We start from the raw sequence: 25,821 nt of genomic DNA on the forward strand, positions 1-25,821 counted from the left end.
CACAGAGACACATTCACTGCACTCAGTCACTCGGCCTTAGTGTGCACTGTTGAGGCAAATTAAGGAAGCCTTGGCATCATTTTAATGGTCTGTCACAGTCTAACAGGTTTAGAGCGCTTACAATGGACCCAGGCACTAAGCCCGACAGCTCACGCTTAATTGTTCAGAACCTGTGTGTGTGTGTAAGTGTGTGTACTGTCAGAGCCATTCTGTGGCAGTAACTAAAGTCATTGATTCTCATTATGAGGACTGATAAGATAGACACCTCCTCTCTTCCGGCTGTCTGTCAGTATTTTAGTTGGACTAGTTCAATAAAATGAGTACAGCCGATTTGTAATGATGAATATGGTGCCAATACCTGCGCTTCCACCCACAGTTATTTTAGAGAAAGTGATACTAAACCAAAAGGTATTCTTTCACAGTTGCATTCTCATTCAGCTAAGGGTAGGACGGTAATTATGGGTCCGTTTCCACAAGGAGGATTCGTGAAATGTCTTAGAGATGTCAAATAAACAAATAAGACATGCAGAGCACAAAGCCTTAAGTAGATTGAGTTATTGACTCAAGCGACCAATGATAAACAAAACATCAAGTGTCTCAATATTCAAATGGTGCCTGAAGAAATCAACAAAGCAAATAAAACCATTTGTTTTTCTATCTGCAACCCACTCTATTAGCAGGCAAAATAGCCCGCGAAGGACGAGGTGGCAGTGCCTAACAATCCCTCCTAAATGGTTAGAGATTCTGAGCAGTGTGACCTAGAATATGTTAGACAATTTTCTTTTAATTAGGCCTTGAAGACACCACTCATTCCAACTGCTGTCCCGAGAGCTAAATGAATTACTGGGACAAAGCCCATCTAGCTCATGGCAAAGATGAATCATTGCAGTATTTGAGGAATGAGCAATGCTCTTCATTCAAGGGCTGATGAAAGAGACTCAGACTCTAAAATGTAAGCTAATGTACTCCATCAGAAAGTCTCACAGCCGCACTGCACATGTACACAACGGCATCTGCTACCTCTGCAACCGGGAATTCAGCCTTTCTTCTCTTGGATAAAAAATGTCTTTGAAGAATGCATCAAAAAAGACAAACTGGGATGTTGATGATTGTAGAACTACATCTTAGTCTTTTAGCCATATCATCTTCCCTAACTCCGTTTCACCCATAAGTCACACCTTGCTTGCCTCTTCATTCCTTAATAGTCTGACCATTTTTGCTTTCCTGAGGCGATTCACAGATAACAAGCTTCAACTCAACTGCCTTTTGCAGGCCATCAGCCAGCGAACGCATCCTCACACGCTGCCAGCAGGCAGGCCATTCATTCAGCTAAATGACTGTGTCATCTGTCAGCCTGTATAAATGGGTGTTTGTGAGTTATGGCTAATTAAGCTAATCACAACACCAAGAATTGTGCCAGAGCGATGGGCCTCACAAAGAGAGACAGATGAAAAGGTGAGTCGGTAGCACCTACATGTGATGAATATGAAAACATTTGTAAATGTGGTGATTTATCATTGAAATCATTGACTGACCTACTCTATAGTTAAAAACAAAGATGGTTCAATCCTATTTCTGGTTGCTTGTTCAAACGCAGAGTAGTACTGTGTAATCGGGGATTTGATAATAATACTGTATGTTATTTCCTATTTCTCTGATTATCCCTTATTTTTCAAAAACCCCCCTTTCAGTCTCTTCTGAGTCTTCAGACCTTGTGAATCTAGAGATGTGCGAGGAATCCCTACGAGCCGGTTTGTATTGACTGAATGATTGGCCAGTGTGTGCTCGGCAAGTCTAATGAGGTAACAACCCAAGTTTGCCCGGGTGATACCTCCAGATTAAATTGAAGGGTTCACGGGGATGTCCATGTCCTCCGATCAAAGATTGATAACCCACTCAAATATTTTCATTAGGGGAGAAACGTGTCTTGTTATCTATGCCTGATAAGATGAGAATTCCCATATGGAAGGATAACGTATGGAAATGGTCGAACGGCAAACAGTTCTTGCACCACTTCCCCAGTGGAGTATTTGTTATCCTAAAGGAGAGAAGGGAGATTTGTTTTCCTCTGCAGCACGTGTGTAGGGGTGTGTGTGTGTGTGTGTGTGTGTGTGTGTGTGTGTGTGTGTGTGTGTGTGTGTGTGTGTGTGTGTGTGTGTGTGTGTGTGTGTGTGTGTGTGTGTGTGTGTGTGTGTGTGTGTGTGTGTGTGTCTCTTTCTGTATGTTATGAAGAAAGATGAACTCTGCAGCAGCACATAGACGCAATGCGGGCTGGCCCTTGAGTTCAGATTTCATTCGCAGTTATTTTCTCATATATCTTGTCACAACAAGAGCAAATGATCAAGGGACTTCAACTCTGATACTCTCTGACACATAAACATCTGCATGAGCTCTGGTTGACTTGGTTAGAACCACACTACATGGATGCAATTAGCTGGTAATGCAGAGTCTCCCAGTTGTGTACAGTTAAATAAGCAAAATAATGAAACACTATCGCCAAAATCAGTCATATCTAGACTACAGGGAGCAAAATGATTGAAGCAATGTTGGCAACATCTGGATAAAGCACTTTGGAGATAATCTGTTGAATGAGGAGGCATACCATCAGAAAATGAAACACCTCAGAGGACAGATACAAAAATGTGTTTATAAAAGCATTGAAAGTTGACTGGTAACACATGCGCTTTTTCAGCAGTGCAGGGTTTCCGTTTTCCGTTAAATAAAATGTTTTTCCCAAAGAAAATGTGTTGAAGTCCGATGAAAAGTAATTCTCTAAACCAGTGGTTTCCAACAAGGGGGATCGCAGGGGGGGCGCCAGGCCTCAGATGATTTGAGGCCAAATATCATATTTAGACTTTTTTTTGAATTTTTGGGGAATTTACTTTTTAAAATAAAATTGTAACGCAATACATGATTGTCACTAAAAGCTTTGTCTCCACATTACAATAAAATATAACAAATAATTGATTAATTAATTTGAATAACAATTCAAGTTAGTAGCTAATAAAGGCATAAAAAGACAGAAATGTATAATTCTTTCTTTAATAAAAATGTTTCTTCTGCCCGTAAAGTGTCCAAACCAGGCTTTTCTGGATAAGCGCATTTTTAAAACATAGTCATTGTCCATGCCGGTTTCAGTTGGATTATTTGTCATGGTTGCTCCGATCAGATCGGTCTCTTCCATTTTACGACTTTTAAATCCACATAAACACACTGGCAAAATCCAGCTTACTTTGAGCATGTGTTTTAAACAGTTTTGTGAATTGTTTCCACTTGCACCGTCCTTTAATTTCTTCATACAGCGGGCATCCAAATGAATTAATCCTGAGTCCAATAGCCATCAAAGTCACTCCAATAGTGCTCCTTAATTACGCTTTCATCCTCCTTTAACAAAATACTTCACATTCATCCAGTTTGTGACTGTAGTTGTAGCATTTTTGAGACTTTTAAACTTTAATTAACGCTGTTGTGCCCCCCCCACCCCCCTTGTGTGTGTGTGGGGTGGGGCGCGACTTCCAACAGGGAGCTCTTGGGAAAAAAGGTTGGGAACCCCTGCTCTAAGCACAAGTTGAATGGCTTTAAAATGGACTGAAATTATTTCTTTAATATGATGTCCCACAATATGAATAATGTTTGTTTTAATGAAGCTGATCGGTCAGTGCATGCCTCTCTTTGCTTTTGGCAAGTGGGAGAGCAAACAGTTTATTGACCGCAGTGAAAATGTTGTTTTGAAAGGCATAATGCCAACAAATATGGATAGAAGCAGAATATTTCATCGGATAAACAACATGTTGTGTCATTTCGAAATCATAACATCTATTTTTCAATTCATTTTGACTCTTGTACTTAACCATGCCCTGTAGTTATTGGAAATGTGTTGATTACACGACTCAGAAACAATCCTTAACATTTCGCAGAATGTTCTGCTATTTTGAATTCTTGCAAAACATGGCACTATTGTTTCCCCTACTGCAACTCCATAGCTACGTTTAAGTGCTGCTTTCAGTTCCACAAATGGGGCAGTCACAAAAAGTAATTGGCTTGCATAGGAAAATGTCTCAAAGCGAGATGCCCAATATCAAATATCCAAAGAGCAGCACTCCTGGAGCACAGTGGAAACTCAATTCACACTGTCTACTCTTTGTAATGATATTGTACATTCACTCCATTAATGCTATCACCCATACATTGGATCTGTCACACCAATTAGCGTAAAGTACCTACACACAATGTTTCCTTCCTTTGCCATTGCCTTTGTGCTTGTGATCAATTCTCCATAGACCAGAAAATCTATAATGTGCGGCTTAGTCACAGACAAGGCAATGGCAGTCTTTGCAGACCATGTGGCTTTAAGTAAAGAATCCAATAACACCAAGTGCTATGATTAGTTTGTCATGTTTTATTACACTAAAGTACCTGACGGCTGGTCCACTCAACAAAGCTGTTATCTAACCAATAAAGCTGTTTGGTTAATAGTAAAAGTAATAGTGGTGTAAGTGAGGCCTTTCTGTTTTCCCCTTTTTTGTCACTAATGTTTCCTCTGTGTCTCTACTGTGTTTACATGTCTACATTTCCATTGTGACATTTCATAGCAACTAAAAGAAACAACAACAGGAGAGTTTTAAATGAATATGATTGGTCCGTTTATGTATTTACAAACCACAAGCCACCTCCCTTTGTTTCATGTGCAGTGCAAGGATGTCACACTTACAGGAGAACACAATGCAAGCAGCAATAATGTTTCTACAAAAAATGCATTGGCGACGGAAATTCATTGTATAAAGAAGTGTTTTGTATAAGTAAGCGTTGCACATTCACAGGAAATAATACAATCTCTCATGGACTCTCTTTCTAGTCACAGCTCCTGACTTCTACATGACTTTCTCCACTGCTGTTTTGTCATACCACCTTCCCCCCTGAGGGGTCTTCATCCCACCATATTAAGAGTGGAAATGTATCCGCTTCCATTGTAATTACAAACCCACTGGAGGCAAAGCTTCTTGATCTCTGCTGGATCCTCGCTTGCTTTTCTTTCTCCCTTTATTTACTCACCTCCCTCAGCCGAGAGGACAGACACATGCTGAGCTATCAGTTCTGTTTTTCTTCCCTTTCTGTTCGGCATTCGATGCATCTAATATGCCTGAGCCTGACATTACAATAGCATTTAGGGAACCAATAAAAACAATGACAGAGGCTAGATGAGGAGGCTGCTTGAGAGAAAAAGAGGGGGGAGACTGTATTAGTTTGTTTGTGACTTGTGGGGATTGCTGATCCATATACGATTTGTGCGGCACATGAGAAGCTATAAAAATGCAGAAGACAGACTCAAAGGCTGGAACTCTGTTGACTGTTAGTGTGTGCTTGTGGATTAGCCATCTCCAGGCACTGTGATTCCTCCTCGAGGCCAAAGTGTGGATTTTTAACAGCCCTGGTCGAAGGCTTGATAGTGCGGGAGAAATATGACGAAAATGAAAACGGCTGAAAAGAAAACAAACACCCCACTGTCTCATGAAAACAGGCCAGTTAAAGCCAGCGGAGTCTGCTAGGGTTTGAAGCTGGAGGGTCAAGATGCGGGAAAGCGCTTGATGACCCCTTGGTGTTCTGTAACCAAGGCCAGTTAAGCGGGTACTGAGTGAGAAGTGTGGCCTCGCAGCCCACAAAACACAAACACAAAAAAAACAGAGAAGAGAGTGAAGGAGAAAAAAGACAAGAAAGGAGTGTGTCTTGAATTTGCGTGAGTGTGTTATCTGTTACAAATCCATTTAGGGAATTTCTTACACTATCTAACTCTTGTCTGCTGGCTGTGTGATATAACCAATGTTTATTTCCTGGAATTTCTGACTGAGAAATAAACCATAGTCATAGTCAAAATGGTGCATTGGATATACATAACATTAGACTGATAAGACCATATCATGTGAGTGTAGGTCTGACTCGAGCTCTTTTCAGTCGTATTAAGGTTACAAATATTAAGGTTCAATGGCAGCCCTATTTAACACAGCTACTGTTTGTCTGGTTAGACGAATACCCAGTACTTTTCTGGTCTAGGGACAGATTATTTTGATACTCAAAAAACCAGACCATGCTTAGTGGCTTCGTGTTAGTTCAGCTTTTGGACAAACCATCCCAGCCAGATGAAAGAGTTCAGACTCTCCTGGGTCCCGTGTGGATGTTGATCAGCGTTATGACTGTATCCCCCAAGGGTGTGGGCAGTTAAGAACAAAAAGGACCAAGATGTTCCCAGAAACAACCACAGTCAAAGCCTTGTTGTCTGTGCTGTGGAATGTTCTCTGTTGTTGCTTCCTGTTACTGCACAACACAACACTGTTTAAAACAACCCTGCTTCACTTAGCAGTAGGTGGTGCTGGTAGACATAATGTGGCCATGGTGGAGTTTGTAAGTGACGCACAGCACTCAAAGCTAATTGGCTTCCTTTTTAGAGAAAAAGAGCCTGAATGTATGGTCACCTTAATATCAAAGGAATGGATGCAAAGTAGTTCTGTGTGCATCAAGAAGCCAACATACAGGGATGATTATTCTATTTCGATCCAATTACATTTCGTCATTGGTTGCATGTGAGTGCTTTAAGGGAGGCTCAACATGTTGGCAGCTGGGAACTGAAGTGGTGCGTATGTCAGATGAGAGAAAATCCCAGTGTCGTAATGGAAATAAAACGGTGTGAGAGAAAGATTTGGGGTGAAATCTTGTAAATATATTTATTAGAGGAAGAAATACTGAGGACTAAAGAAACAGCCAAATCTTTGTTTCCAGCTCTGTGACTGTGACAGAAACATGACGATAATAACAATCCTTAATTCGACTCGTGCCCAGGTTTCAGTCACACCCCGAACGCTGCATTAAAAAACCAGATCGCACCAATAAAGTCAAATCAAACGGATTGCAGAACAGCAATTAATTCCAAGGATAATGACGAGGGAAGCCGTCCAAAAGTGTCTCTACCTAAATTAGTCTCTCATTGTAGTGTCGATGTAGAGGATGGATGAAAGAAAAACAAATGAAGTTGTAGGGAAGAGAGAGGGTAAAAGAAAGAGATAGCGCTGGGGAAGAAGGGAGCAAAAAATAGTTAGAGGAAGTGATATACACAAGGAGGACTTGAGAGGGGAGACTGTGGGAAAAGAGGGAAAGATTAAAAGGAAGGGATAGATAAAGGGAGGGGAGGGAGAGGGAGGAAGAGAATCGGCTGTGTGCATAAGAGCTTCCCTGATAGTAACGGCCACTAATGGACAGCAGAGAGGGAGTGATTAAATATAAAAAGCAAGACAGAGAGAAGAGGGAAGTATTCAAAGAGATGGGAGGAACAAAGAGACATGAAGTTACACAGAGAAATAAGAAACCGGCTGTACTCACAGCTGTATGGGGCGGGCAGTAGGTGTAGCTTGTGTGCTGGGACTGGGGGTGGTGTTGTTGATGGGATAGGTAGTTCTGCAGACTTGTACGGCTACCAGTGGCTGCTGCCTTACTGCTGTGGTAACCTCTCCCCGCAGCACTTGGCTGAAGGGAGGAATAGGAAATGGAGAACAGGAGGTTGGAGAAAAAGAGAAGAGGTTAGTGTGGATGAGAGACAGAGAAGAAGAGAGGAACTGTGAGGGAGCGCAGTGACAAATGTTACAGTCAAGAACATCAATATATAAATCCACTCTGCAGCGGGCAAGCACAGACAACTGGCTGCCCGCTCGCTGACCTGTATCGAAAGTGAAAGGCAGGACGTGGTGTTGATCTAAAACCTCCATACCAGAGCATCAAGATTGTTCTCACACTTTCTTTTCCCTCATGTTCTCCCTCCCTTTCCTCTCTCTGCTCCGAGCGCCAGATGTTGTGAAACCTCCCTCTGTCACGGTCGAGATGTGTTCTTGCTGGAAAAGTGCTGATTGGTTTGATAAGATGCTTGGATTACAGGCTGGCAATGGGCTTCCCAGTGTGGAATTATGTATTGGGTATCACCAGGGTCCAGGAAACACAGGGCTGAGTCTGCTGACAGGACGGATTATGGCGCTCCGAGATGGGTTACCTGGGCTGTCATGGCCATTAGAGCGATGGAAAAAAATACAGGGCAAACTAATGCCAATCCAGGGCATTTTAAAAAGACAGAGGGCAAATACTATAGTGTTAGCAAACTGTGGTCAGCAGTGCCACTTAAAGAGCTTGTTTCAACCTGTATTAAGTCTCCAAACAGCAGGTGTTACTGCATGAGTAAATTCGTACTGTTGCCTTGCTTGTCAATCACAGAAAAGTGCTTTGGATAGACAAAGAACTCAATGCATCTCAAAAATAAACTTTTCACAAAAACAGGAGGATTAAAGTGCACCTATAATGCTATTTTTAGGCATATATTATGGGTCTCATAACAGGTTAGCGCCGCTGAGTGTCAGCGAGGCTTGCTAATGTAAAGAAATACCATATTACGTCCAAAACACGTCAGGCATTGTTTCTGATAGCAACTTTCTGTGGGTCCACCATCAGAAATTACGTAATATCGGCAGCAAATCTGTATCCGCTCGTTGTACCCCCGTTTTTAAAAGATGTGGGTACGGAGAAAAAGAGAAAGGGTTTTATTTTCTGACGCTGCGTGAGTTCCCCGACACACATATTTATGTATAGAAGACATCAACAAGTCCATTTTGCATGATAGGTCCCCTTTAAGTGTTCCTTTACGGGTTGCTTCTCCTATGTCATAAGCTAAATAAACCATAATCAAACCTTGTTTAATTAGGGCAGGGCCGGTTTGATTTGTTCAAAAATGTATTGCGCACACAAACAGGGGTAGACTAAGAGCATACTATCCATCATTATAATGTATCTATACACACTACAATAGGGGTTCAGCGTACACACAAGTGAAAGTAAATTATTCAGGAACAAATGCCAATTTTGACAGTTCAAATGTCCCCAAGTAAGGATTTTAAATTGAATTTAAAACGTTTAGGTAATAACTGTTGGCTGGCCAAAAGAAGCAGTTTTTATTGCAGATCAGAACTTAAATCTGGCCACGGACATTATTCTGTCCACTTTTTTGACATACTGCTAACGAAACAGTCATAGGTTGTTAAATAATGAAACTCATGTTTAATTGCTCCACAGTGTTTGATACAATTAGTGTGTTGAATAGAGATCTAAAGGAAATATATAATACATATTTATTTGACCAATACTAAGGTTTTTTTATTAAATTATATATATATTGCTCTGATCTTTCATGATTATATCAAATATGATGCAATCTTGAGACCATTTTTCCATGATTTAATTGACATTTTACATGGTGAGAGCAAAGAGAAACCACCTTGAATGAAGCACAGCTGTACATCATGAGTGAGCATTAACAGGCTCTTTTAGCCCCTGTAGAATTTTCACTGAGGTTAGAGGCCATCCCACACAGGGGATAGTGAGGGGGAGCGCTGGCAGCAACATAGACTCACAGCTGTGCTTAGAAAGCTTGCCAGTCTCGTATTCTTCATCACGAAAGAACCGGAGGGGGGAAACGTAAGCCAAAGTTCAGTCTAATACATGCAATATATAAAGACAGGTTTAGGGTTCATGTTAATATGAAACAGGAGGCGGCCGTTTCTCCCAAAGCAGGATAAATGCATTTATACAGTGCAGCAGAGTGCATAAAGGTGCATGAAAGAGGCCCACTGGTGTAATAAAAGCCGTAGGTTCTGGGAAAGAATAGACAAAGTTATGTGAAGAACTGAATTTGAATCACCAGGTTTTGAACAGTGTCAAAAAATGGGGCGAAAAGTGTGTTTCTTCCGCTTTTCTCCAACTCATTGTTATTTTCTCCCAGGCTTCAAATGACAGGTTTAGTCATAGGGTCAACATTTGAAAACAGTGTGTGGGCATGATATATTTGACCAACGACAAATAAGCATTTAGAGCCTCGCCTCACTGAAGCAAGTTATTGAGTGCTATAGAAATATTCTCACAATATTTTACAGCCAATGTAAAAGCCAGAAGGGAAGGAACAGCCCCAAGTATGGTACATTAAGCTGCATGGCCTCTAGTTTAAGTATTTGCAAGTTCATAGAGTTTAAGTGCAGCCCCAAGCCATGCAACAACCTCCACTGGCCTTATAAATGAGGCTTATTCAGCCAAGGCGTTTAGAACAAATGCCTCTATACCCCGGTGCTGTGTTAAAGACCATATCTCAAGGGAGAGATACATTATAAATGTTTCTTATATATACACGTTTATAAGAGATAACAACCATTGATTAAAATGTTTTTAGGCTGTGATGTTTGCTGCATGAGTGACAAGATATCCACCCTTCAAATCACAGGGATTGGACTGAGTTTCAACATGAGGCTGATATCTGAGGGTCTTGACATTCCTCGACTGAAATGCATGATTGGTCCCCGGACTCAGATTCATGTCACAGTCTTTCAGCGGCTCGTCACAGAGCAACAATCCGCCCATATTTCTCCATTTTATATAAGGGCCAATCGGATCTGGTTACACAAAGCTTTTCCCCCTCTTAGGGGGAATGTTTTACATGCAGACAAACAGATGTTTTTGTGTGTGTGTGTGTGTGTGTGTGTGTGTGTGTGTGTGTGTGTGTGTGTGTGTGTGTGTGTGTGTGTGTGTGTGTGTGTGTGTGTGTGTGTGTGTGTGTGTGTGTGTGTGTGTGTGTGTGTGTGTGTGTGTGTGTGTGTGTGTGTGTGTGTGTGTGTGTGTGTGAGTGCATTCATGTGTTTATGTTTCAGAGTGTGCTGCGGTTGAATCAAATCTGTGTTTTTCAGTGTTATTTTTTTTAAACAAGAGCAAATCATATCTTCTTTCTTTAGCAGGGGGAACAAGTGAGGACTTTTCTGCCGTTCGAGGGCTACGTTACTTTCCTTTTCTTATTTTGATTGGGGAAAATCATGCTCTAAGTTTACAAACTAGTTTTGAGCCAACTTCCATGATATTAGGTATTTGGGGAAAGTAAACAGGAAGTATAATGTTGAAGGGGAGCTAGTTTGTAAAGCTGAGCTCATCTTTTTAGCCCATATTTAGTTTATAAAACCTCCCATCTAAATTAAGTCAAAGAAACTAGGGCTGGGAACTACACTTCACATTTAAATATTTCTAAAATAAAGATATCCATGCTTTAAGAGCAATGAGTCATTCTCTATAAATGTATCCTGAAGCCCTAAGGCTGCATTGCTTTGATCCAAAGCCGGTTCACATACAAATAATTCTTCCAGTGTGTAACCTTAGAGCATAATACATGGCACAAATAGAGGGATGTGTATTATTTTCATGATACAAGATATTAATTTGGCGTAACGGAGAGGAAAAATGTAAGTACTTCAGCAAGCCAGGACGCTATGAGCACCATTTATTACAAAACATGCAAGTCGAGGCGGAATAATGCTTCAACTTCAGCGATGAAAAAGTGAGAGGAGGTTGGGGCTCCATTAATACGCTGAGATGAACCAGAGCTTTGCGCCTCTCCTGAGTCCATTTGTCAGCGGTTAAGTGATTTCCTTCCGTGCCCTCTCTCCCCGGTGACACTGCGTAGTTAAAGGTGTCAGGGGATGAACTTTTCGAAATAACACAACTCTTGTGCGTCCTGCTTCTCACATGGAAATGGTTTCTTTATGTAATGTGCAACAACATAATGTATTAAACTGTCGGTAAACACCAATTCAAATCTGTCAGTCAATCTGGCCAAGATGATGAGGCCTGAACCAAAATAAAGGAAGAGAACACTGCTCCCTCATGCACTAGAGTCATTTCTCTGTGAACACGGTGTGACCCCATAATGATAATGAAAACTCCCCATGAGGTTCCCTCAAAGGAATAACATGATCATACGGAACAATTTCTTGCTTTTCAAGATATATTTCCGCCATGAAATCTATAACACAATAGAACAAAAACCAACTCTGGTATGGTGTTCAGGACAGCAGATTGCTTTTGTATTGTACAAAGTTTAAAAGGAATACATCTTTATGGCTCTCAGTGAAATTCTACAGTTGTATGGTTTCAGCTTGGGATATTGACTTTCTTGCAGGATGAATCAAACCCCCTTAGGCAACAGATTTTCTTTTGTTTTACACTTGTTATTTCTTCCTGACAGGTTATCTAATTGTATCTTAACCTTTATCTAAAGGTGTAATACCAAACATTATGACAGTCTTGTGCCTGTGTTTTTTCTCCTTCCTCTATGCCTTTAATAATACTGTACTGGGATTATCTGATCATCCTGAAGGCATTGTGCCCACAGCTGTTGTTGGCTTCATGGGTAGCGCAAGTCAGAAATGCACAGATCACAGATTGAAATCTAAATGTTTCCTGTTGGCCTGCATTATCTTGGCTTGGTCCTTCTTCTTTTTTTCGAAGACACTGGCATGCTGCCAAAAAGTCTCCGTTTCCTCTCTGTGTCATCTCCATATTCCCATTTGTCACGAAGCAATTGTAGAAAAACAAGCTCCAGTGCATTGCCGCCAAACTTGGTCTTATTCAAAAACCTATCAAATAAACGGGACAACAAACAACCAAATAACCAAGGCCCAAAGCATATTTGAAATGAAGGTTGAAATGAATGGTTTAAGGGTGGGAGGTATGAACACAAGGACGGGGAAAGTCATCCCAGATGGCATTAGTTAGGGGATATTGTCTTCTAGAGGGCCCTCCACGGCTGGTTGCTCCGTTTGGCCGGCTATGAAAGAGATGCAGCTTTCCTTTGGCATTTCTGATGACTGACTTCCTGGAAGCTGTGTTGCGTGAAATGGCCTCCTCTGTACCAGCAGCTCTCCTTTGCCAGTCCTCATCCTCTCACACAAGTCAGCTTCCCGCCGCCCAACATGCTGGGTTAACAGCGGGCGGCAGAATGACGTCTCTTACGGTCATCAGAAGTTCCATCTACAATGCTGAACGCCACCTCTGTACATCCTTTCTCTGATACTGGAGGAGCAAGTTCAAGCGTAACCAAGGTAACGCAGTGGCAGGGCATGTGTTGTATTTGGCGTATGGGAAGTCTGGCAGGTTTCAAGGGGCTCCAAGTTTAAGAGGGGAAGAAATAAGCGATTGAGAAGCTAGCCATGGTGTCTCCACGACCTGACATCGTCTGTCTCTGCTTCTGTCTTCGTCCCTCTTTTCTTCTCTACATTGTCTTGTCATCTCTAAGAAATAAACTTCTGCGATGTAAGAGTAAAGTCTGGAGGGACACAGAAGGTGGTAACCAATGGCAACTGGGTCAGAGGGTGACATGTTACCCCCAGTGGATGACAGCAACTCATACAAGCAGTACGGTACAGCTGTTCTAGCTTTAGAGTGTGGTGAATAGTGTACAGATGTTTGCATTGACCTCAGTGTGACTGTGAAGTCCCCGTACAAACGGTGGTGACCTCATCTGTTTAGAGAATCTGCTTCACTCTCAAGAGATGAACAGGATACACAAAGTACCTTCCTCATGTCATGCACTTTTATTTAAAGGCATCAGGTTGTCAAACACACTGTATATGTATTCCCGCTTAAAAAGACAGTGTATACTATTCTAAGAGAATGGTTTCATACTAAAAAAGTGCTCTGAATCTTTTGTGGTGTCGAAAAAGGAGAATGGGATATGAAAGGAAGTTGCACACAGACGGAGAAATAAAAAAACACAAAGATAGACATTTACAGAGTGAGTTTTTGACCCTTTTTGAAGAACAATATTATGACCCTTCCACCCTTGAAGATCCAAGTAAACCTCACAACTTTCTGTGTCTGTAATCCTTCTCTCCAAATATTTTCCTTGGCCTGACACATGTTTATGCTCTGATGAACCGTGAGCCTGGGGGCTGCTGCTGTGAAGCGGATGTAGAGCCTCACATTTACATCTTGACATCCTATGTAAATGGAAAGACATGGGGGGTGATCGGACTAACAGACAGACTCACTTTATTGAAGTGGCCCGTTCCTGATAACACCTACACCGAGGTACTCCATGCTCTCTTTCCCACCACCAACTCTCTGACCCCCACTATGCTTTGGACTAACAAGGAGAAGCAGCATCCACCCCCTCAGTGGAGAGGGGACATAAACATTTACACAGGGTGACTTTAGGGGGAGATGAAGGCCGAGTGATGGAACATTCGCAGAGGAAAAGGAAATGAAACTTCTGATCAAATATCATCAAATAAAAGAAATGTATCAAGTTTAGCTTTTGTTTAAGTTATTAGTATAGCAGCAGTGACAAACAGTTGCTGCTAACAGCCAACAGGTGTAAACATTTGCTGTTTTTTTGTGCTTTATACCATTCATTACTTGATAACATTAGGTTAACAAAACAGAGTGATCATGGAACATCCCAAGTTCTAGTAACCAGGAATAAGGATATGTATTGTCACAGATGTTGCCCACTGATGTTAGTTCACCATACTGCTGCCTGTGTCAGTGTTCTCTTAATATTTGGGTCTGTTTGATTTTACTTTGATCCATTTTGGACTATATTTGACTAATATTGGAACCCTGTTGGATCAGGAAATTAAATTCATGGAGGTCCGAGGCAGGTAGGTTTTTCCCAGGTCAATTTTGGATCAGGTCCATGTTGTGAACTGGTGAAGTCCTTCTGGGTAATTTGATAATGTCATATACACTAAAGTGAAAGTTATAATAATGAATAAGTTACTACAGCATCAATTATTTATCACTGAATGTGAAATTAAAAACCTTCCACAGACTTAAATATAATACGAGTATATAACCATATGTTTTGTAATCGGAGAATCCAGGGTTTAATGCACAGTACTACAACCTGTAAGCAGCAGCAAAGAGACTCTTAATGTCTGCTGCTAAACTATGATTACAGCTGTTTACCCACTGGGGCCGCTGAGTGGATCCCACCTCCACACAAATGCTTTCACAATGACATTTTATTCTCTTCCTATGTATGTATTTTATACACCCACTTCTCTGGCTCTGTCACTTTGTATGTTCACATTGGTCTGTCTCTCAGTCTCTCTCTTCCTCCTTGCATCACTCCATAAACTGAGGATGACGGATGCCTCTGATTGCCTGAGGGCTGCGAGTTCCAGCACACTAAATCCTGAGTGTTTTCTGGAACTCTGTACCATTAAAACAAACACCTACACAATGTAGAAATAGCCGCACATGATCGCTAAGTGAGAGGCGGTCTTTATGGGCATAGTACGCTGTGGTACAACGGTGGTTAATACATCTAAGATGCTCTTTATTAACAATCAATCTATAAAAAAAACTGCCAGTTAATTAGCAAGAACTAGCAATTGATTTCCCAACTACTTCTTTAGCGAGTCATGTAGTGTTTTCTAAGGCCATCTCCTTAGAGCTGTTAGTAGTTTTAGACAATAAACAATGTTGTGATTCTCTTACCGATATTAACTTATATTGCAAATTACAAAGAACGTATATAAACTTGTTTTGTTTGTCGACCTGACTCATAATGTAAAGCGTCTTTGGGTCTAGAAAAGCGCTATATAAATCCCATTTATTATTATTATTATTATTATTATTATAAACTGACAATGGCTACAATCAAAGCTGACATCTTAACAGAGGATTAACCAACCAATCAGCCAACAGCTCTTTTTCTTTAACTGACTAGCTGTTTACCAAGAAAAATACTGTATATATTATCTGTTTTGAAATGAGGTACAAACAAGACTTAAGCTGCATTAGTGATTTGCCCTTTGCTCAGCATGAGGTCTGGCGCAGAGCCTTGCTAGCTTGCGCCGCTACATACATTTGCCATCCGATTGGTTGCGCATCAAAAGGTCAGCGGTAAACAAGTTTGAAAGGATTTGAACTCTGAGCAAAGCCCTCTATGACAATTCAGTGTTCCTCCATAGAAACACAACAACAACGTCAGTGCAGTTATATGATATTTGATCTTGATATAGATCATAATTAGCCAGCCTTTGTTGCTATTATTGTCAGATATTCCTACAAATTAAAAATGACAACAAAATGAGTGGTGGTACCATAGAAACCACATGTGTACACAGTGTAGCTGCTGGCGGAACAAGGCAGCACTTTAGTTTGTCTCATTGACGCATCCGTCCCAGTGTACTGAAGTGAGACGACGGGAAAAAGAGAGGGGGAGTAAGATGGGAGGAGAAGAGCGACTCTTTGAGGTGATATCGAGTCTTCCATGGCAGGCTGTTTAAGGCTCTCCTCTTCTGCAGTGTCCTTGGCTCTCTGTTCTCTCCAGATGGGCTCGGGTTGCTGCAGCACCTCTAAGGATGACGTGGACTACAGCTGCCTACTGCTGCTACTATTTCTAGGCCAGTACCCCCTTCCCACCTCCAGGAAACCTGATACACCTTCAAACGAGCACATCTGTCAGGCATTACGAAACAAAGTAGAGCATGTACAAACAAAAAAGTGTTGGGAAAGATAAAAGAAATCGGGCAAAAAAAGTCAAATGTTCTGCGTAAATATCGCAATCAGCACCTGTCATACTCCATTTAGAAGGCTGTTGAAACTGAAGCACACTCGAAACAAACCACAGACATATACGGGAAAGAAAAGTGACACATTCACATTACTCATAAGAAAGACAACCCCCAAAGGGTCAGGGTCAAAAGATGGACGCCATCGTCCTCTACACAGTTACTATTTTCTCCTCTCAGGCTCAACATTTCTTTTTTGTTTTGTTGTTCCCTGTGGAGGCTGGAAATAAAGAATTAAGACACGAGAAAATAAACCAAGTTGCGAGCAAGTCGGCGAACACTGCAGTCCTCCAATAACAACACTTCTTGATAAAAGTCTATTTTCTCTGCACACTGTCTCCACATGATGTTATCATTTTTCTTTAAATTCAATAAAGTCTTCTCTCTGCGCACGGATGAAAACTCTATAGTTTTGAGATGAGCACACAGTTTTGAGCAAGTTTCCAATATGAGGCAGCCTCCTGCAATATGACTATGCTGAAATGCTGAGGAGGTGCTGCTGTGAGAAGCAGTTATGAACACAGATCATTATTAAACCTTGGGCTTTGTTTTGATTTCCACTGAAGAAGAACAGACAATTATCCTCCAAGTAAAGGACTCAGAGTTTTTCCTATGGTTTGGAGTCGGATCAAGCTTTTTTCCGGAGGACACATGTAAACACCTTCAGCTTTGCCCTGCAGCCTTGAGTGAAAACGGGTAAGTGACTGTGAGGCCGAGGCAGCGAAAACACTTTAGTCACATTGAACTCAAACGTTTAAAAAGGACACGAAAAGCTTTGCCAAGCCGCTTTACTGAAGTGTTTACAGTGCTTTTAGTGAACTTCATTGCCAATTAAAAAGTGTGCACTCTTACGGCCCGTCTACACTACAGGCATCGAAAAATGCTTTCAACGCTTCGCCCATTCACTTGAATGGGGTGACGTAGAAGATTTTTAATCTTCACCGAACTGCATTGTGGGGAGCATGGCATGGCTTTGCAAGCATCACGAGCATCTGATTGGCTGATGCTTGGCATCAGCCAATCAAATCCCGTTTATGCAAATCCCGCCAGTGCAAGCGCAGCCAATCAAACCGCGTGAAAGCTGGGAGAGCCAGACCGCAGTTCATTTCCTCATATTCCAAACAAGATATTACGGTAGCAAATCACCCGGTTCTTTACGACCAGAACTATTTACCGGGATACAAACCGGAGGAACCAGGCATGGAGGGAGGTGGCAGAGACAGTGGGTGAAACTGGTAGGTTTTTCGCCTGTTTGGAGAGTTTATATCCAGTTTACTTCATTTTAACATTGCTATTGCTTTGTATGTCGGGGGCGGGAGATTCATGTGATTGGTTGTTGGTCGCAAAAACTCGCCAAGCTTCAGACAGGCCCAGCTTCAAGATTTTTTGATGTCTGTAGTGTAGACGGGCCGTTAGTCATGGCAATGAACAACTTAAGATTGGAGAATGATTTCACAATGTGTATCTCTCATGATGTATCTCCAATACTACCATTTCTATATCACACTGTCAATTTGTAAAATACAGGCGACAAGGACTGCGGTGAAAAAGTTTGTAGCTGTACCATGTATAGTGGATATGCTAATTTGTTGCCACATTGTTACAGGGATAGTCAGCAGAAGTATAATTACTCTAAATGGTTATTCATCTGCACATGGTCCAAGCAATCCTTCTCTTCAAAATGTACTGAAGGAGCTGGTGACGTGGTTAAGCTATGTTTGAGACTAGTATTTGAAGACTGGTTTAATTTGTAAAAATCTCAAATATAGTAATAACATTTTCAGCATTTTGAAAGAGGAACGGCCGTTGTGGGAATTCAAACTCGACCAACCAATGGTGTAACTTTATCGCTAACTGCACCAGCTCACTTAGTGACAGACGTTACAATTTTTTAACTCCTGCTTTGCTGTATTCCAACAAAAAAAAGACTGATCCTGCCACTCTGCACCCCAGTGGAGCATAACAGAGAACGCATGTAGAGTCATGAGCACATTCCAGCTCTCCTCTAGACCGCTGACACAGGGACATGTCAATACAGTAGCTCCTGGCCCTCTGGGAGAGCTAGACAGCTATACTGTCACTGTTGTGAAAGGACTGTACTGTGATACCAATGCACCACCACCTGTCAGATGATGTTATTTTTCTTTTTCTTTTGTAATGCTCTTTTGGTTTTAAAGGGGGAAATTCACTTCTGAACATCCTCAGCCATTTAGACTTCCTGGTAGGAATTTGATACTCTGCACAGAGATGCTGAAACTCAGCTGGTCACAGTTCCTTTTTTGTTACACCCTTACCGTTAAAGGCACAATCCAACTTAGCAGTTATGGAAGATGTTATGAAAGCACCGAAGCGAGATAATAGTTGGGGTACTTTAACCAGTACTTTCAGTAATTAATTGAGTTATTGAAGTGCAAGCGCTGTGCCTGCCCTTCAATGATAGAGAGAAACGTGAATATTTTCTACTCATGGTGTTGGTGATAGCACTCAGTACCAAGAGGCTTTCTGCCTCACTCACATGACAACACGTTCTTCTGGCAGCACATGATAGCATGCTGAGCCAATCACTACAGTCACAAAACACCAATCCCAGGGCATGAGTGGGAGGCAAATTATAGCAGCCAAAGATAATGCATACACCGTAGTGTCTTGAGATCAGTGGATGGTGCAGCCAGGTCAAGCTTTATCAAGATACATTTGTAGTTCAACAAATGTTTAAATTCTACGTTCGACTGTGGTGGGGTGATACCTTTTGCTTGAGATTATTTGGTAAGGCTGGTGCCAATTGCCACTTATAACTGGACATACACTTTTTGGTTATTCATTTTTTAGTTATACGCTGATTTTTGATTAGCACATAGTGCTCAATAGTGCAATTCAGTTGGTAGCTCATCTAAAGAAAACATGTTGTGCACAGCGTGGAAAAGAAATATGTGTCAGCTAATGAAGATCACTTTTAGCTCCTGTCATCATTTCTCAGGGGGAAAATGATTTGGGGCATACTGGCGTGTTCACCAACATTTAACAAATGGCCAAACTAACAATAAATCATAAGCCAGCAGGGAGGGTACAGCCAGGAACACTGAGTCAGCTCCAGAAACTTCATGAGTTATGGTCGTCCGAGCCATCAATCTCTGTAATTCTGTCAGGCAAACAGTAATAGCTTCCGAATCCACACCGCAAGTCTTCTTTAAGTTCATAGGGTCTGATCAAACTATCATTTGAGGGTTTTAGTTTATGTTCCGTGGTCAAAGTTTTAAGTAGCAAGATGCATTTCACTGCACAACACAATTCCTTCTTCTGCAGCATGTGTCCTCTGGGGCTGAGAGAGGCCATGTAGGCAACTGCAGATGGAGGATCACACTTTCCAAATGCTCCACACCCTCTTTTATGTAGCCTCTCAAGCTGTGAGAAAGCGGAGAAGACTGCTGCCAGACTTAATTGAATTACTCACAGTACACACACATAGCAATGACGTCTACTTCTGAATGTGTGCACGTGTCTATGCCCTGTGTGAAGCAAGTAACAATACATATTGTTACAAGTCATTGACCACAAACCTTTCTTGGTATTCTTGTTTTTCCATTTGTCTTATAATTCAGTTCAGACCACAATGCACACTGCTTTTAGGACATCCCATCTCTCAGGCAGATATATGAGTGATTTCTTTTGACAGCCTGGGTAGGAAAACGGAGCTACGGGCTAAGAGAGGTGACATGATATTGACAACAAAGTCAAGTGAAGAGTCGTGGAGAAAGCATAGAGCCCCTAAAGTGAGATCCAGAAACAGAATACTTGTTGCTAATGTATTAATCTGTCAAAGTGTCAAAAGAATCTGACGAGACACAAAGAGGCATAAAAGAAAATCCGAAAAAGATATGTCTAAAATGCATGCTCTATGCGTTTAAATGTGAATAAAGTAACTGGAGCAGCAGACGTTGCTTGTGTCAGAGGGACATCACACAGTGTGGTATTTTGCTGAGCAGTCACAGTGATCGTACGTGTAAACAGCCTAAATTCTGTTTTTGGGATTGATTGCTCGACAGGTAGCAGCAGCAGTTTTGGGACACGAGAGTTCAGATGCACGTCGAACTCTGCAACCGAAAATGCAGCTTTCTGTCCTGGATTTTGACCTTGTGCAGCAAAATCCCTTACCTGTTAAACCCCATGCCCCTGGGTGCGAGGGGCAAAACACAACAATGTTCACAAAACTGTGTCTCAGGGCTCAGGGCTCATTTAACAACCTATTAATGTGTCATACCCACTTAACGGGAAGAAACTTAGCTAACTGAAAATATGAAAACAATTTACCGAAACAAAATACAACTAACGCCGAGAGTCTGAATTAGCACTAAGCGAAAGAGTGCTAACGCACTTAGCACATAACTCACGGTAGCAATATTTGATACTTCATTGGATCTGCACAAACAAGATATCATATGAAAGCTGAGATTCCAATGGTATAGGTTCCATCACTGTGCGACCAAAACTCACAGCGGCGAAAGCCAGCAAAGAAAAACACACAACTTCACTTTACGGGACAAAAACGGCAAATATGTCTTACCTTTGCTGTTTTCTGATCAAAAGTTGTGTTCAATGACATTACAACACATATAAACGCTGCTGAAGGTTAATCCAATGTCTCTGTGTCACTTTGAAATGATTACTGATAATCCATCATCATATTTATGTCAATAAACGTACTTTTCATATAGAGTTTAAGAGAGCTTCCGGTTTTGGGCATGCTGGCTGCGCATCACTATAATTCAGCAATGGTAATGTTTAGATGGATGTAGGAACTTCCACTCGATTCTATTGGCTCTAACAGTTCAATAGAGGTGTCAATCACCAAAATCAACCGATGGGTTCCAGAGATATGGCAAATCCACCCAAAAAATAATTCTAATCCTCTCTAAAAAAGGTAAAATGTCACTTGTTTTGCATCCATCTTGATGGGTATATACTTATATGTTAGAGTTTGGATTTCTAAAGCTTCTCCTAATGTTTTTTTTTTGGACGGACACATAAAGTACTTCATTTTATTTCTAGTAGAAGTCAAACTAGTACAGAGTCCAACAGAGTCAGTTTTCTTCAGAACTTGTGGTAAAACATATTTGTATCACTCGTCAAATATAGCAGGGATGAAGAGCAGCTGATTTGAAAAAACAAACTCGAGAGGCGGCGGAGTTGACCGAAGTTAGAAATCGCTGTATAGTTTAAATCTCCTAACAATGTTGTCCATTTTAGACAGAGGCTTATTATATTTACAGCCTTTAATAACATTCATTTTCTGGGCTCAATATGTGTCTTGGCCGTTTTTGTTGTGATCGCTAAATTCACCTTGTTTCCCTTTGTTTATAATATTATCACCGCTTTTGTTTTGAAATCACTTCCGTGAGTTTCGCCCCGCCCCTCGCTCCAAGGACCATTAGACAATTTAGTAAGGTAAAAAGCAAAAAGCATAAAGGCCTCTCAAACGCTCTTCCGTTTACGTGTTTAATAAAGAAAAACAATTGGATGGTAGATACACAGATTGTTTTACTATGTTGAATCTGACTTTACTTTAAAATAAAAACATCTACATTGATTCTGACTCTTCTACATCCAACTCACAGGTTTTTTATTGCTTTGAGAAAAAAGATTATTAATTTACCTCTTTTAGAAGTGAAGATATAGTTATTTGTTCTGGGCATGTCATGTTCGAGCCTGAGACCTGAAAAACAGGCTTGGGGTTTAACAGGTTGAACTCATTGCATCCAGAGAGTGAATTGACTTGCACCATAGAAGCACAAATATGATAAGTAACACTTAAATCAACCAAAATGCAATTTTTCAGATGCACGGAAACTTTCGAGTTGGTAACATGAGCAGGCCCTCACAGTATGGAGCTCACCAAAAAGGGCAAAGATTCAACAGAGCAGACCAGGCTACTACTCTATCAGGGACTTGGCCAAAGGCTAAGGTCGCAAAGTGAGGAAGCTCAAGAAATCCATCTAAATGTAGGAATCCATGACCTCTACTACACCACACAAGGAAGCGCTTGAGCAATGAAGAGAGCAGCATAAACATCATGAATCATTTAGGACGATGATCATCAAAGGGCTGGGTCAGGGGAAAGGACAAGGGAAAGGGCAGCAGATTATTTTTATCACAGATATTGCAGAAAAATCCATACTCACAAGCAAAAAAAACTGATAATGAGGGATGATCGTTTCCAGCATCCTCTGTATTTCATAAGGTTTCTATAGCAGAACATAGTTGGGACTTCTACAGCAGCTGGGGCACATTAAGCCATGACAGAACCAGTAGGTATAGGCAGGCAGAAGAAGAATTTGAGGAAGAGAGCGTGTGTTGGATACGGCCGTGAACATTAGCCTCTCATACCGAATGAAACCTCCTACTGGTTGAGAGGGATTACTAAGGATGACAGGGATGCCTAATATGACTTTCATTAATGATATGCTACAGGCCGGAGGCTGAGGCAGGCCAAGCACAAATTGAAAAGTGCTGAAGCATAACTGTGTCGGATGCCCAGTTTCCTAGCCCCATAGTCCCACTGATTGAATTCCTGCCTCACCCAGTGAAAGAATTCCTCAGCTTCCCTTATTCCCGTATCAGTGGGTGGATTGGCCGGTTGACTTTCTAACTAAACTGCTATGAACTGTAACAGTCATATCATATGTTAATAAAAAGACCACAATGAGTAGCAGCTGTTAGAAATATACGTTCATTTTGTTCAAATGTTCCTGAAACTTCAAAGACGTCCATGACAGCAAAACATCTCTCACTAGCCCTGTGTAAAACAGACAGTATTTCTGAATTGATTTAATATGGTAATACATTTATTTATAATTCATGCTCACCTTTGGTAAGGCACTTTAATGGGGCACGGTATTTATTTTGTGTTTATTTCCAGATTATCATAGTTTGCTTTTAAATGACAGGAAGTCAGATTGGTCCCTTGCACTTTTGGTGGGTAAAACGGTTTATGACCTGAAACAAAGTAAAGTGGATATGTCTTCCATTTCTGGCTATTGGGCTGATGGTGGCAGGAGAATTTAAACATATAGCTAAACTCCGACAGGAAGTGCAAATTCTCTACCAGTGACAGGGAATGTCTTGATTGCAGAATTGATTTTGCATTGTGTTTTACAAGTCAACAAGTGGTTATTGTATTTTGAAAGGATATTTATGGTCATGCTGCTTTAAAGAATGAAAATCCGAAAGAGTAAGAACCTGCTGGTTTGTGTGTCTCTTGAGCAAAGTAAACGGTCAGAAAGCCAAGTTATGGTGAGGTATTGCGATGAACACTGAGAAACCAAAAAAACTGTTTGCAAAGATAAAATGGGGGGGGGGGGTGATCTGAGGTGTGAGGGTGAAGGTGGAGGACTCTAGCAGCTGAACAGAGGTGGATTCTAAAACAAAAGGCTGTCCTGCATGGCAGGGCCTTGTCAGCTAACAGTTGAACCCGAGTGCTAGCTGAAGGCTTGGCTGGCCGCTGTAGAGCTGTCTTCCTTTGCTGACATCGATAGGGGCTCCACAGGAGGGTGAGGAAACAATGGTGTTGACAAGCAGTATCAGACCTAGCAGCATGAAGGCAGGGCCAAACGATTCCATTTCCCAGCCAATTCCATTATCAGGACACACAGACTTTACTAATGCCTGAAAACAAACAATACACAAGCATCCTTCTAATTAAGCCCTTGAGTAGCGCTGCTTAGTGCACCGGCATATCTTTGTTGGATGCATGTGAACAGGCTGATTGGATTCATCAGCACTTTTAATGTGCTCCTGCTTCCTCCCATAGGCCTCTAGAAGACTCCAGGCTGGATTCAATGGCCCATCCAATTCTTTTCACGTATAAAGCCCTGAGAGGCAGATTGGGGTCTCGAGGCTGTCATTTATGTCTTAAGGAATACAAAACAAGAGCGCATGCTGATGACAATGCAGACTAAGGTTGAACAACCATGTCAAAAATTATTATCTCTATGTATTGTGATGCTAAATATTGTGATTCGATTTAGCACAATTGTAAGACTCAGTTCAAGTAATGTATAAAGTATTTTTTATCTTCTTTTGCAATATTATCATATATACCTTACCTCATTAGTATTTTGCTTTTTGGTTCTAGTTCCGTTTGTGTTCCAACTTGTGTTTTACAAATGAACAAATGGGACATGATATAGACGAGGATTCAACTGCATCCAAATGATATTGCATTCTCAGGAGGTTAAAGATGAGAGCAACAAGTCATCATCCAAGAGAGGCTCTCAGTGTTTCAGAAAGATGAAGACGTTCATGACCAAAGGCAGAGAACGAGCGTGGGGCCTGAGAGAGATTGAAAAAAAGTGAGTGAAATGGCCCAGAAAGGGTCATTTAGTGAAATGCTTGAAAGAGAAGTGGACTCACAATACCCCGAGGTGATTGAAATTAATTAAATGTTGGATGGAAATGCACATTCATACTGCCCGCTCTTTTTGAGAATGAGGCAAATTAATGAGGTGATAACCTAAGAACTCTCCTTGCTTTTATTTTGAAGATGACTGCTCTCTTTAATGCTTCATTTGATGAGACAGAGACGGACGTACGGAGCAGAGAGGATTCATATCTGGCTAGCTTGTCATTCTTTCCCTCTCGTTTCCTTCATGAATGCTGCAGCCCCAAGGCTCGAGTCTGCTTGAGTGTGTGAGTTAAACAAAGGAAGGTTTGCTCTTCTTGAAGGACATTATTTTATCGGGGCAACAAGTAGGCCTTCATGTGCTAAGATAAAAACTGTTACACACAGTATATGGACAAAAGACATTCGTCTAATGCTACCAATACATAATAAACATCAGACTCGTCTTTGGTAACTGCAGCTTCAGAAGCTTTTGAAGAAGTAAAGCATGTTGAGCACTTAACATGAAAAGACTTTCATCATCCATTTAAAGCCATGTTACAGTAAGTCCTGTTGACCCCCTATTCAGTAGTTCAACTTCTGTATTTGTTCTGAAGCACACTAAAACAGCCTTCACATCCACAAATGTATTTTCTCAAGGTTTGCCCTCGAGTTCAACGATCCTCTTTAGCGCATCTTTGTAAACAAGGCCATGCAGAGGAGTGTACTGTGGGAATCAACCGGAGAACAGCTACCGTTTAGAGGAAGTATGCACAACGATGAACTTAAAAAAATGTAGCCAGAAAAAAAACTTGGCTCTAACCTATACAATGTTTTTGTGTAATAATGTATAATGTGTTTTGAATAACTGCCAAAAAAACATAATTTTTTGGAACATTGGTGTCTGTAGCATGGTGGTGAAGAGAAAAATGTGTCATTATTCCCATCAATGACATACAGAACCAAGGCCCAAAGCCTAGGAATGTTAAGGAATTGAACCGTCCACCACTCGGACTTGTGGTTAAATTA

The 25,821-nt window shown here is 41.3% G+C and overlaps 1 protein-coding gene across 4 annotated transcripts in view; it reads right to left on the minus strand.

Moving 5' to 3' along the window:
• LOC307021037 (RNA-binding motif, single-stranded-interacting protein 3) overlaps positions 1 to 25,821 on the minus strand; it is a 258,107-nt gene that overhangs the window by 199,341 nt on the left and 32,945 nt on the right. For 3 of the 4 annotated variants that reach the window (XM_079652770.1, XM_079652769.1, XM_079652768.1), the window contains exon 3: positions 7,369 to 7,512. The exons of the other annotated variant lie outside the window; for it this stretch is intronic. In XM_079652770.1, the coding sequence (XP_079508896.1) occupies positions 7,369 to 7,512 (144 nt within the window). The remainder of the gene's footprint in view (positions 1 to 7,368; positions 7,513 to 25,821) is intronic. 4 annotated transcript variants of the gene reach the window in all.

The sequence above is a fragment of the Notothenia rossii genome (genome assembly GCF_949606895.1).
Source record: "Notothenia rossii genome assembly, chromosome: 10".
Lineage (NCBI taxonomy): Eukaryota > Metazoa > Chordata > Actinopteri > Perciformes > Nototheniidae > Notothenia > Notothenia rossii.